The following is a 13,780-nucleotide window of genomic DNA, read 5'->3' as shown; positions in this document are numbered from 1 at the left end:
TCTGTAGTCAGTGTTTGGTTTCAGAGCACCCTGTTGTTTGTCTAAGATAAGGCTTATATCAGTTCTGGCAGACACACCAAAAACAGAAGTAGAAATGATTGGCTCCCTGTATTCTTTAGTTTACCTTATGTATTCTTTAGTTTATCTGCTGTTTTAAACCTGTACATTCTCAGTCCAGTCAGTCCAGTCAAAAACTTAATAGCAATTTCTGCCCTACATAGGAAGAGAAATTTGCTCTTAAAAGAAAAAGGAAAGAAATTTCCCTCATTAAGGGCCTAAAGAAAAAAATCTATTCTTAAGCTGAAATTGTACAACTGTTATTTTATTCCTGTTTAGGTTTATTTTTGGACATCAAGCCCATCATTACCAGCCAGTGAAGAAGGATTTCAGCCTATGCCCTCAATCACAATAAGACCACCAGATGACCAACATCTTCCTACTGCAAATACTTGCATTTCACGACTTTACGTCCCACTCTATTCCTCTAAACAAATTCTCAAACAGAAATTGCTACTCGCCATTAAGACCAAGAATTTTGGTTTTGTGTAGAGTATAAAAAGTGTGTATTGCTGTGTAATATTACTAGCTAATTTTGTAGATTTTTTCCATTTGTCTATAAAAGTTTATGGAAGTTAATGCTGTCATACTCCCCTGGTGGTACCTTAAAGATTAAACGCAAACATTCCTTGCTGAGTTTGTAGCTTAAAGGCCTAAGGAGCACTAGCATTGACTATAATGGCTTGCTAGTCAACAACTTCTGGGTCTAACCCCAGCCAAAGATGACAGCAGAACAACATAATTTACACTGTGATTTATCTTTTTGCTGAGGGGAAAAAATGTAAAATGTTCTGAAAATTCACTGCTGCCTTTGTGGAAAGTGTTTCAGCAAAGGTTCTTGTATAGAGGGAATAGGGAATTTCAAAATAAAAAATTAAGTATGTTCTGTGTTTTCATTTTAACTTTTTTTATGGTGTTTAATTTGTGGTTGGCTGCAATTGTGTATCATGTATATGGAACTTGTAAAAAGTTCTTGACATTCAGATCTTGGAGATGAAATCACTTTTACCTATAAAAACCACTTTTATTGCGGTTTATTTTGGCTGCATTGAGCTCTAGGATATTAGATGATATCACTAATATTTTGCATGTAATTTGTTCATTTGAGGGCACTTTTTGTACATATGATGGGGCCAATGCACAATACTTATCACAATCAACTTTTTTTTCTTTGTATCCCTATTTCAATGAGCAGTCAGTTAGGAGGTTATGCACTTCAGTTCTAACTAGACATTGTACTAAGGTAATTTCAGTTATGTAAATTCAGCCTGGGCACTTTCTGATAACTGTAAAATGTTTTATAAGATCATGACTATTGAAGATACATTTTGGAAAATTTTAAATGTTCGTGAGCAGCTTAACTACTTTTGTATCTATCCTTTTTTAAGTATCTTGTTACATTTACTTTTTTAAATAAATTACAGAAGAAATGTCAAGCAATATTGAAGAAACAATAGTTTTTATTTATGTAGTTGTACATTTTTAAACTAAGGGCAATTCACCAAACACCTTTATGTGCATAAAAAATTTGATTTGAAAACAAAGTTTATATACACATGGACTATAAGAAATAGAAGAAAACCAGTCCACATTTTACAGTTAGCAGAGAATCCTGAATGGCTCTGGCCGGGCCACCTTTTCTTTTTAGAGATGGGAGAAGTGAAATGTGACCCTTACTTGGCATAGGAAGTTAACTCATTCAGTTAGAAGCTAACTAAGTAACAGGTTCTTTTTTGATGACCCATTTTTGTGGTTTTAGTAGCTTTATTCAATGACATAATAAGGAACACTGTTCTCTTCTCTTAGTCTTCAGTAAAGTAACTTACCCAACTTTACATACTGAAAAATGAGGGAAATTCTCTAGAATTTCACCTATTTTTCAGGTCCTTTATAGGACTCCTGGCCTTTGAGATAGTTTGTCTTCCTAGGTACTATGCCTCTTTTATATTACTTCAAAAAAATGGAACCACATATTCTTGGCCCTGCTGACACTAAAAAATATTTAAAAGCCAAAAATGATAGTAGTGAAATTCATTGTATTACTGAAAACTTACATGCTGTATTAAATTTGTGTAAATTAACCAAAGGTTATTTTAAAAGTGAGACATTGGTTTTTATGTCTAAATGCTATTTCTGAATAAATGAAATAGTATTTAGATTTAGAGCTTATGAGCATCAATGTGTTTGAAAGATATAAAATTTATATATCACCTTAACTTCTGTATGCACATGATGGGATTGATAAATATTAAATGAGAACAAACTAAATATGAGGAGGACATTTGAAACCCTAATTGTGAACTTAATTTAATAGCTATTGAAAGAATGAAAATATTTACAATAATGCACAATGTCTTAAGTCTTCCTAAATCAAGAGTTTGATTAAAATGCTTTTAGGAATATTGAAAGCAGGTTTTTGTTTTGTTTTGTTTTTTTTGTTTTGTTTTTAAAGCATAAAACGGTTCTCAATGTAAAATAAAATCATGTAAAATAAAGTTCTCTTTTGGTCTTGTTTAGTGATTAAATTTAATATAATTAATTGAAAACAAATTCAGGAGGAGACCAAGAATGAACTTTACTGAAGGTTTTCAAAGTTTTGCTAATTCTACTTTTTTTCCCCCCTAAGTCATCTGAGTGTCAAGACTACCCAATACAATGGCTTACCTAGACTATTCTTGAGAGGGTCTTTTAAAAAAGTATGATTAACTTTTTTTCTTGTCCCTAAACAACTCTTCAAATTCCTCTCCTAAAGATATGAGATTATTTTTGTGTGTTTAAAGGTAGTCAGCAATTTCTAGATCTAAACCTGAATTTCCCTTCAGGCAGTGGTTTCCAATCTTTAGCTATACCTAAGACTCACTTGTGGAACTTTTTAAATGCATAAGCAATGTTCCATCCTCTTACCCTCCTCCCCCTGCTTTTTTTTAAAACTCAGTTAATCTTAGGGAGAGGCCAAAAATCTTGGTTCTTATTGGAGTCTGAAACACTGTCTTGAGAACATTCCTTTTTTATTTACAATGTAACTCCCTCTGTTGTAAGCTCCTAGTCAAACTATTTATAAACTTGTAAACCATGGAAAAAAATACATGTTAATTGTCTAGTCCTGGATTAGGGTCTTCTTCCCAAGGGAGTGGTTGGAAGTAACTTGAAAAGATTGTTGTACCTGGGTAGTGACTGAAAATATTTTCAGTGTTTAATCTAAGTACATAGGCATGAACATAGAATTAATTCTTCTTTAAATATCATTTAACATAGTGTATTTAAAATGTGACTTGTTTATTCATGTCACGTACCTTGGAAATCTAAGCAAAATATCTTCTGTTATCACTCATAAGATTAAAAACATTTATTACTAAATTATTATGCACAATATCAGGCTTCTCTAAATTGCTAACTTTTATTGAGTACTACTATGAGCCAGGTACTGTGTTTAGTGCTTTACATGTATTACCGCATTTTATCCTATGAGTTCAGGACTATTACTATCATCACAGACAGGAAACTGATGCTGTTAGAGATTAAGTAACTTGTTCCAAGTTACAAAGCTACTTAGTAAGTACTAAAATGTGAGATGTCAGCAGGCATTCTTAAACACTGGGCTTTCCTATTTTGTGGAAAGTATGATTATAACGAAGTCCTGGTTTACTGATAAAATAATGAAATATTCCACTGAGAATCTGGTTGTATTAAGATTCATATATTTTTGCTAAAAATTTTTTAAAATTTTTGTCATTCAGCAACTGTCCCTAGAGAGAATAGGAACTCTGGAGATGTGGGAACTTTCTAAAATCCACCATGGTACTTACCTTTAAGTCAAAATATCTTAAAATGGAGAGCATATATAGTGAAAAACTGGCTATTTGTTTTTAAATTTGCCCATAACTTCTGTAAAAGAGAAAACATCTTTTGTGGGTAAAAACTAAATTGTCTGAATCCTTTTCAGAACGTATCTTTCGTTATTTCCAGTTAGACTGGGTTGATTGAACCAGTAGCTTATAATATTACTTTGATGCAAGTAGGATTGCTTCAGGAAAAAAGATATGAGGTCTTATATTTCTGTGTAAAATGCTTTCTTCAATGGGGAGGATGAAATTTGGCTATTTATAAAGTTTAAATGCATTTCATTCTGGCAAGCTGTGGCATTGTCCTGGATAGTAGATATGTTTTCAGTACAAGTTAGCCATAAGAAAATGTAATTGTAAACAAAATACCTTAAGCTCCCATGTAGCCAATTACATTTAAAATTTTTCAATTTACTGAATGAAATCATAGGTATTGTTGTGACCTTTGGAAATGGAAGGCTTATGTGATAATCACCTTTAAAACATTCATTAAGCACCTCTAAGGAACAAATTCCTACATTTGTTATGTTCTCTTAAGAATCCCACCCACATAAAAATATAGTAATCCTGTCATATATCAAGAAATTCATTGGGAGTGAGAATGGGGAGTAGACAGCAGTCATAATTAGCCATGTCAAAACACAGGCTCCGAAGTCCCAAGTACAATAATGAAAGAGGCTCTGATTCCTGGGATCTTTGATCATCGGTTTCCTGCTTCACAACATGTCAGAAGTGGCAAATTAGGAGCAAAGAAGCAAGCAAATATTAAAAAAGCAGAATAGAATTAGCTATTATAGAAACATCTGGTAGCACCAGGTCTAAAATCTGAACTGCAAACGCTAACGTGTCTGCTACACGGGTGACATGCCAGCTCTACCCAACTCAAAAGCAGCACCCAAGGCTAACATTTCAGTTCAGTATAAATTATTTTCATTAGAAACTGTTGTATATATTCTAGAAGCAAGGAAGCATGCACTTGTTTTTTTTTAAGCCAAAGTGATAAGGTTTAGGATGTTAAAAGAGCTTCTGTGACCTGAAATACAGGGCTTTGAACAAAGCAAGCACGCGCGTGTTCGTTGAAAGAAGCAGTTTATTCCTTAAAAATGCCAAATAGATAAGGAACTTCTACAGTATTACCATTTACAATAAATGAAGTGCACAAAGAGAAAAGCTGGTTCTTGGCTCAGTTGAGAAGTAACGTAAGGTTTCTTTATCATATGGACTTTTTGCCAACATCCTAAAGATTGTAAACAGCTTTATTCTCATTTTCAAAATTAATCTTTAACAAAACCATCTTGGGACATTTAACTAAAGGAGGCCAAAAGCTTGCCCTTTTTTAGGGTACAGCAGCTTTAACTGTTAAGTGATTAAAAACAGGAGATGGGGAACAGATGTAGCTCAATTGGTTGAGGATCTGTGTCTCATGTACGAGGTCCCGGGTAACTCCTTAAAAAAAAAAAAATCAGTTTTTTCTCTGCAGTTTTTTCATCATTATGTACTTTTACCCTATTGCTATGCCCTAGACCTCTTGGAAGTTGATGGGGGTATCAGGGAAAGGCAGCCCTGCCCTCCCACACCTATGACTTTACTCCTAACATTTCAGAGGGAGAAACCCAATTCCCTTGTCCATGCACTACCTACAACTAGTTTACCTACTTGTTGTCTAACTTCTCCCTGTGATACTCAGAAGGGACCACCAGAAACTATACTTGTTTTTTGCCCTGTGCTCAGAATACTGCTTGGCTTGAAAATGACTTATGAATGAAAAAATTATCTAGTTATCAAGATGGAACTGAGAATAATACTTAATTTCTTCTTCTTTACCTTCACATTTAAATTAATCATTTCCCTGGGAGGGAAAACATGTTCTTAATCCATGCTTGTGGTATGAAGCTTGTGGTATTGTAAATAGAATCTTTTGAAGATGTTATTTTTTTAGTTAAGGTGTGGCACAACTGAATGGGGTTGGGTCTTAATTCTATTACTGTAGGTCCTATGAAGAGAAAGCTACCTGGAGAAGTAGTTGGATGTCAACAGAACCTGGAATTAAAGAAGACATTGCCATGTGATGGGAAGGCCAAGGAACCCAAGCCTAGCCTGTGAAACCAGGAGCCAATGAATTCCTGTTAAGCTAACCCTTTGTGTGGTATGTCACAGCAGCCAGGAAAATAAGATAACCATCAAGCCCTATAGTTACTAAATCCCTAGCTGTTTTATTCACCTACTTCACTCCGTGTCCACCAGCATTACAACCTACTAACTGGTTTCCCTGTTTGTTTTGCTTCCTTTCAAGTTGTAGAGGTATAACAATCTTTCCAAAATGCCTATTAATCATGTCATTCACCTGTTTAAAATATTTTGACTTCTCACGCAAGTCTAAACTCTTTAGCACAACATACAAGGCCCTTTATGATTGGGATCCTACCTTACTCTACAATCTAATCTCTATTTTTTCCCTTGTATTTTGTCTTCTGGCTATACTGTAAGATTTGTGTTCCCGTAGGGTTATGTCCTCTGTCTCCTTGGAGCCTATAAACATACTGATCCTGCTGACTTTACAGCCCTCTCTCCATGTCATCTCATCTTGGAATTGTTAATTCCTAGTCATACTCCAGAATTTAGCTTAGCCAAATCCCCAATAACCTTCTTTGACCTGTCCTCCACCTTCTACCCTGGCAAGGCTTGTTTAGATACTCCTCTAGAGTGCTCTCCCAAAACAATGTATTTGCTTTGCTTTCCCTTTCAGTCTGAACGTTTCTTAAGAGTAAAGAACTGTAGTTCATTTATCTATGCCTCTCCAATGTACAGTATAATGTTACTGTTTACTGAATGAATTAATTCCAGTGACCAACTCCAATCCAGTCTAGGGATGTGCTGTTGTAATCTCACTGTTAATCTTATCATCTGGAGCTCTGCACCCCTAAAATGTTGCCTTACTATCCCACCCGGTGACCAAAAACTACTGTTCTTTCGGTGCTCTCACATTTACTATAAAAATTTTTTAAAAATTTAAAAATCATCACTTCCTTTTTTCTCCTTTCAGCCTACACATATTAGTAATTTACTCTAAAATAGTTAAGGGGGAAAATTCTTTATACTTGAAACTTAAAAAAACATTGCTAATTCTTTTGAGTTTTTTTGTTTTTTCTAAAACTGAATGTAAAGTGCTAAGCACAACTTTAAGGTTGGCAGAGCTAGATTAGATGTATGGCTCAGCCAGTCACTTCTGGGCCATAATACTAAATGCTTCCCATTGAATATATCATGGGCACCATGATCTCAGCATATCCAAAGCTAATCTCATCATTTTCCTACTAAACTCTTCTTTTATTCCCTTTATTGGCATTATTTTATTCCTTTTTTATTGTATTGTATATAGTATTGCTAACTGCCTAGTCTCTCAACTAGACGTGCAGTCATTCTATAATTCTTCCTCTACCATACACTCCATATCCAACCATTGATTAAGTTGCTTTGAGTCTTATCTACTCAATTCACATGCATGTTTCATTCTTGCATTCTCTATTGTCACTGCCTTATTTCAAGTTTGCATTATCCTGCACCTGGCCTATTCCAATCAGCTCTAAACTAATGTCCCTGCTTATAAATATGCCCTCTCCCTCCATCCTGGAGGTCTTCCTGCATGATGAACAAATGGCTCCTCAATATAAAGCCATCTACTCTAGTGATTTTTCAAAACTAGGGTTCAGGATTTGCCAATTTTCTGCAAGGCTTTTATTTTCATTTTTAATATGTACGACTTGAATTAACTGGATGGCCACTGAAGATTATACTATAGTCAAGCAATATTACTTTCTTTTTTAAAGATTTATTTACTTAATTTATCCCCTCCTCCCCCAGATGGTTGTCTCGTCTGTCTGCTAATTGTTTGCTTACTTTATCCAGGAGGTTCTGGGAACCAAACCCAGGACCTCCCACATGGGAGGCAAGTGCCCAGTGGCCTGAGCCAACATCCGCTCCCCATAGGCTGTGACATCTGCTGGCTTGTGGCATCTGCTCCTTTAGGTGTCTGCTCGTGCAGGTGTTTGTCTTTAGGAGGTAATGGGACCTGCCATGTGATAGGTGGGTGCCCAACTAGTTGAGTCACATTCACTTCCCACAATATTACTTTTAATGATTAAAGGATAAAGAGGCATATTTACCATATAAATGATGCATTTGTTCCTTATGAAAGGCAAATGATACACAGGAGAGCTGCTCCTGTGGGAAAAATGGAGTCATCTATCCCATGGCTGGTATGCAAAAGAATGTCATTCATAGTCACTATTTGATGCAATTTACACTTGATGCAGTTTAGTTTCAGCAAAATATCATCCATTACTTAATGTTGTAAATTTTACTATTTCTATAGTCTTATTTGTATTTAATTAAAAATTTTATTTTATAGCTGTATAAAGCTTTAAGAATTTATAAATGTTTTATGTTTATACATATGTAATACTATACTATATAATTTAAGTCAATACTGAAGTGGCTGTGAAATTTTTCTTCTTTAAAAGAGGTTAACAAAATAAGAAACGATGCTTTTGTGAGCCTTGCGCAAGATAGTATCTGTAAAGTGCTTAGTGGCTGAAACAGAATTAGCACTAAATAAAAAGTAGCTATTTTATGGTAATGATTAGTATACCTGAAATAAAAATAATCAATATTTGCCAAATTAAAAAATAAATAAATAAAAGAGGTTAAGATATTCAAGTTTGAGAAATTATGAACTACTCTTTGAATGGTACAAAGTCAGCCAGCAATACCATGAAATTACAAATTTTCTGTATCATAGGCTAGACTGCCTTCTTAGGCCATTCCCATACAACTCCTGCTAAGTACAATGGAGGCTTTTCCAGTTATTATGGCTGCATAACCATCCCAAAACAAACAACCATTTATCATGCTCATGGATTCTGTGGGTGAGGACTCTGGATAGGATCTGGTCAGAATTCTTGTCTCTGCTCCATGATGCCTAAGGTTTTACTTGGAAGGCTTGATGGCTGACACCTGGAATCCTCTGAAAGCTCGTTCATTCACACATCCAAAGGTTGATATTCACTATTGGCTAGGTACCTCAGTTCTTTTCCACATGGGTCCACGTGGACTAGCTTTTGGCTTTCTTGAAACACAGTTCCTATGTTCCAAGGGAAAATTTCCCAAAAGAGAGAGAACCAAGCAAAAGCTGCCTGTATTGTCCTCTATGAACTAGACCGGGCAGTTCTGCATTTATTCATTAGAGGGAGCGTGGGAGGGGGCATGAGCCACTGGCAGGCAGTTTGTGCCTGTCTCAGGGCCAGCGAGGGGGCTTTACCGTTTATAGTAAACCAGGCAGCTAGGAGCAGGGACCCCCACCCTGCAGTCCCAGGAGTGTGCGTGTGAGCTGGACGCAAGGCCCACCAAGGTCCTGACAGCGCATTAAAAAAGCATATGCACAGCTCTCCAAGAAAGACCTACATGGACCCCAGGAACAGCTGAGTGGTGACGCAATCCTGCCAGAGCTGTTTTGGGAAACTACAAAGCAGGAGGTGTCTGGATGTTGATCTGGAGAGACTGTGACAAAATTAGTGCTTCCTCAAGGTGCTGCAGGCAACAATTATTTGCTGTGTTTCCTCATCCTTAATTTCCTCCTTCCTGTGTATACTGATTTTGGCTACCAACTCTATCTCCTTTCCTTCACACCATTCTATCCTCCATCATTTATTGTTTCTCTTACATTCCACCTCTTTTGGTTTAGCCCCCAGTATTTCTGACTTTTTATCTCTAATACCTCTATTCTGTTTTCTTTTATGCACTCTATATTATTGTCCTTTCTTTTCTCTTTACCTCTCTCCAGACCACACTGGCCTTTTAATTCATACTATATTCCTCCCCATATTCAGTTTACTATCCCATTATAGGTACTCCACTTTCTTTTTACTGTTATAACCCCACACAGATTACATGAGTTCAATTTCCATTCTCCTAGATCTCCCATTGTTCTTCTGCTAACATCCATTATCAATACAACTATTATCTTTTTCTTTTCTTACCCCTTTTGCTGTCTCTGGCCCTAATATTTTCCTTCAAGGGAACTTAGCCAACAACAAGGAAATAGAATAAGAAGAACAAAGTGACAATGGAAGACTTAACACGCACACAAAACCAACAACTAATTGAACCCCGACACGACAAAACTAATCAACTGAATAAACCCATCAAGATACAATGATGACCAGACAGCAACAAAAAACTACAAACCATACCAATAATCAGGAAAACATGACCCAATCCAATGAACAAACTAAAAACTAGGAAGAGAAGCGGAACACTAACAATTAATTAAAGCTCTCAAATCATGTATCATGGACCAATTTAATGAAATGAAGGAAGAGATTAAGGATATTAAAAAACACTTGGGGGAAACGGACTTTGGCCCAGTGGTTAGGGCGTCCGTCTACCACATGGGAGGCCAGGGGTTCAAGCCCCGGGCTTCCTTGACCCGTGTGGAGCTGGCCCATGCGCAGTGCTGATGCGCGCAAGGAGTGCCGTGCCACGCAGGGGTGTCCCCCGCGTAGGGGAGCCCCACACGCAAGGAGTGCACCCATAAGGAGGGCCGCCCAGCGCGAAGGAGGGAGCAGCCTGTCGAGGAATGGCGCCGCCCACACTTCCCATGCCGCTGACGACAACAGAAGAGGACAAAGAAACAAGACGAAGCAAAAAGACACAGAAAACAGACAACCGGGGGAGGGGAATTAAATAAATAAAAAATTTTAAAAAATCTTAAAAAAAAAAAAAAAACACTTGGGGAGCATACAGAAGAAAACTGTAATCATGGACAAAACGATAACGGATATGATGGGGATGAACAGCACAATCCAAGAAATCAAAAATACACTCTCAGCAAATAAAAGCAGATTTGAAAAGGCAGCGGAAAGAATTAGTGATTTGGAAGACTACATCTGAAATCAAACAGATAGTAGAATTGATCAATAAAAAGACAGAAAAAAATCTATCAGGGACTTAGGGACCTGAATGACAATGCAAAATGCACAAACATGCATCATAGGCATCCCAGAAGGAGATGAGAAAGGAAAGGGGACAGAAGGGGTGTTGGAGGAAATGATGGCTGAAAACTTCCCAAACCCACTGAGGGAGATGCATGTACATGTCCAGGAATAGCATAAATCCCAACAGGCCTACCCCAAGACATATACTTGTCAAATTATCCAATGCACAAGACAAAGAGAAAATACTAAAAGCAGCAAGAGGAAAAAGAACCATCACTTACAAAAGAGGCTCCATAAGATTAAGTGCTGATTTCTCATCTGAAAACATGAAGGCCAGAAGAGAGTGGTATGACATAGTCAAGGTACTGAAAGAAAAGAATTTCCAACCAAGAATACTCTATCCAGCAAAGCTAGCATTCAAAAGTGAAGGGGAGTTCAAAATATTCACAGATAAACAGAAACTGAGAGAGTATGCCAATAAGAAACCTGCCCTTCAAGAAATACTAAAGGGAGTTCTGCAGGAGGAAAGAAAAAAACAGGAGAGACAGAGTTGGAGGAGAGTATAAGAACTAAAACGACCAAAAGAGATAAAAAATCAACATATGACAAACACAAATCCAAAGAAAATATGGCTGATATAAGTAATTCCTTGAAAGTAATAACACGGAATGTCAATGGATTAAACTCACCTGTTAAGAGACACACAGATTGGAAGATTGGATAAGGAAATATGACCCATTTATATGCTGTCTATAAAAAACACATCTTGACCCAGGGATTCAAGGAGATTGAAAGTGAATGGGTGGAAAACAGTCTTACAGGCAAACAATAACCAAAAAAGGGCAGGAGTAGTTATATTAATATCAGACAAAATAGACTTTAAATGTGAAACTATTGTGAGAGATAAAGATGGACACTACATATTAGTGAAAGGGATAATCTTTCAAGAAGAAAGAACAATCATAAATATTTATGCCCCTAACAAGGGCACCTTCACATGTGTGAGGTAAACACTGCAAAACTAAGGGAAGGAATAGATGCCTTGACAATTATAGTGGGGGACTCTAACACAACACTTTCACCATTGGACAGAACATCTCAAAAGAGAATCAATAAAGCAACAAAGACTTTGAACATATGTTAGAGGATCTGGACATTGTAGACATATACAGAACATTACACCCAAATACAGCAGGATATACATTCTTCTCAAGTGCACATGGATCATTCTCCAAGAGAGACCACATGCTAGGCCACAGAGAAAGTCTCAATGAATTCAGAAAGATTGAAATCATACAAAACAATTTCTCTGGCCACAGTGGAATGAAGCTGGAAATCTGCAAGGGCCAGAGACCCAGATTTGGCACCAAGATATGGAAGTTAAACAACACACTCTTAGAAAAACAGTGGGTCAAAGAAGCAATCTCAACAGAAATCAATAACTACCTCGAAACTAATGAAAATGATAACACATATCAAAACCTATGGGATGCAGCAAAAGCTGTACTGTGAGGGGAATTCATAGCCATAAATTCATATCTCAAAAAATTAGAGCTAAAATTGAAGAACTGCACAATTGGAGGAATTAGTAAAAAAAAAAAACAAAACCAATAAACTAACCCCAAAGAAAGAAGAACAAAGATCAGAGCAGAACTAAATGAAATCGAAAATAGAAAATAACAAAGTACTTGAAAAAATAAATAAAACAAAGAGTTGGTTCTTTGAGAAAATCAATAAAATTGACAAACACTCAGCTAGACTAACAAAGGAAAAAAGAGAAAAAATGCAAATACACAAAATAAGAACTGAAAAAAGGGATATCACCACTGACCCCACTGAAATAAAGACTACCATAAGAGGATACTTTGAAAAACTATATTCCAACAAGAAAGACAATGTAGAGGAAATGGACAAATTCCTAGAAACACATAAGCAGCCTACATTGACAAAAGAAGAAACTGATGATCCCAACAAACCAATCACAAGTAAAGAGATAGAATCAGTCAATAAAAACCTCCCAACTAATAAGAGCTCTGGGCCAGATGATTTCACAGATGAATTCTACCAAACATTCTGGAAAGAACACCAATCTTGATTAAACTTAAAAAAAAAATTGAAATAGAAGGAACATTGCCTAACTCATTTTATGATGCCAACATTACTTTAATACCGAAACCAAACAAAGACACCACAAGAAAGGAAAATTACAGAACAATCTCTCTAATGAACCTGTATGCAAAAATCCTCAACAAAATACTTGCTAGTTGCATTCAACAATGCATTAAATGAATTATACACCATGACCAAGTGGGTTTCATTCCTGGTATGCAATGATAGTTAGACATAAGAAAGTCAATTAATATAATACACCATACAAACAGGTTGAAGGGAAAAAAACACAGGAACATATCAATAGATGCAGAAAAAGCATTTGATAAAATACAGCACCCTTTCTTGATAAAAACAGTGCAAAAGATATTAACAGAAGGAAACTTTCTGAACATGATAAAGGTTACATATGAAAAACCCACAGCTAATTTAATTTACAATGGTGAAATCCTAAAATCTTTCCCTCTAAGATCAGGAACAAGGCAAAGATGCCCACTATCACCCCTTCTATTTAACATTGTGTTAGAAGTACTTGCTTGAGGGCTGAGGCAAGAACCAGATATAAAATGGATCCAAATAGGAAAGGAAAAAGTCAAAATTTCACTATTTGCAAATGACATACATACATAGAAAGCCCTGATAAATCTACAACAAAGCTTCTAGAACTTATGAGTTCAGTAAAGTCGCAGGTTATAAGTTCAATCCACAAAAATGAGTAGCATTTCTGTACACTGATGATAAGCAATCTGAGGAGGAAATCAAGAAATAAATACCATTTAC

General features: G+C 36.2%; 1 protein-coding gene across 8 annotated transcripts in view; it reads left to right on the top strand.

Moving 5' to 3' along the window:
- Positions 1-2,552, top strand: part of UBR5 (ubiquitin protein ligase E3 component n-recognin 5) — a 148,373-nt gene extending 145,821 nt beyond the window's left edge. For all 8 annotated transcript variants that reach the window (XM_058275842.2, XM_071207960.1, XM_058275843.2 and 5 more), the window contains exon 59: positions 337-2,552. In XM_058275842.2, the coding sequence (XP_058131825.1) occupies positions 337-549 (213 nt within the window). In that variant the 3' untranslated portion in view covers positions 550-2,552. The remainder of the gene's footprint in view (positions 1-336) is intronic.
- The last annotated feature ends 11,228 nt before the right edge of the window (positions 2,553-13,780 follow it).

The sequence above is a fragment of the Dasypus novemcinctus genome, chromosome 14 (genome assembly GCF_030445035.2).
Source record: "Dasypus novemcinctus isolate mDasNov1 chromosome 14, mDasNov1.1.hap2, whole genome shotgun sequence".
NCBI classification, from domain to species: domain Eukaryota; kingdom Metazoa; phylum Chordata; class Mammalia; order Cingulata; family Dasypodidae; genus Dasypus; species Dasypus novemcinctus.
The sequence above is the reverse complement of the archived record's forward strand: the minus strand, read 5'-3'. Positions and strand labels throughout refer to the sequence as shown.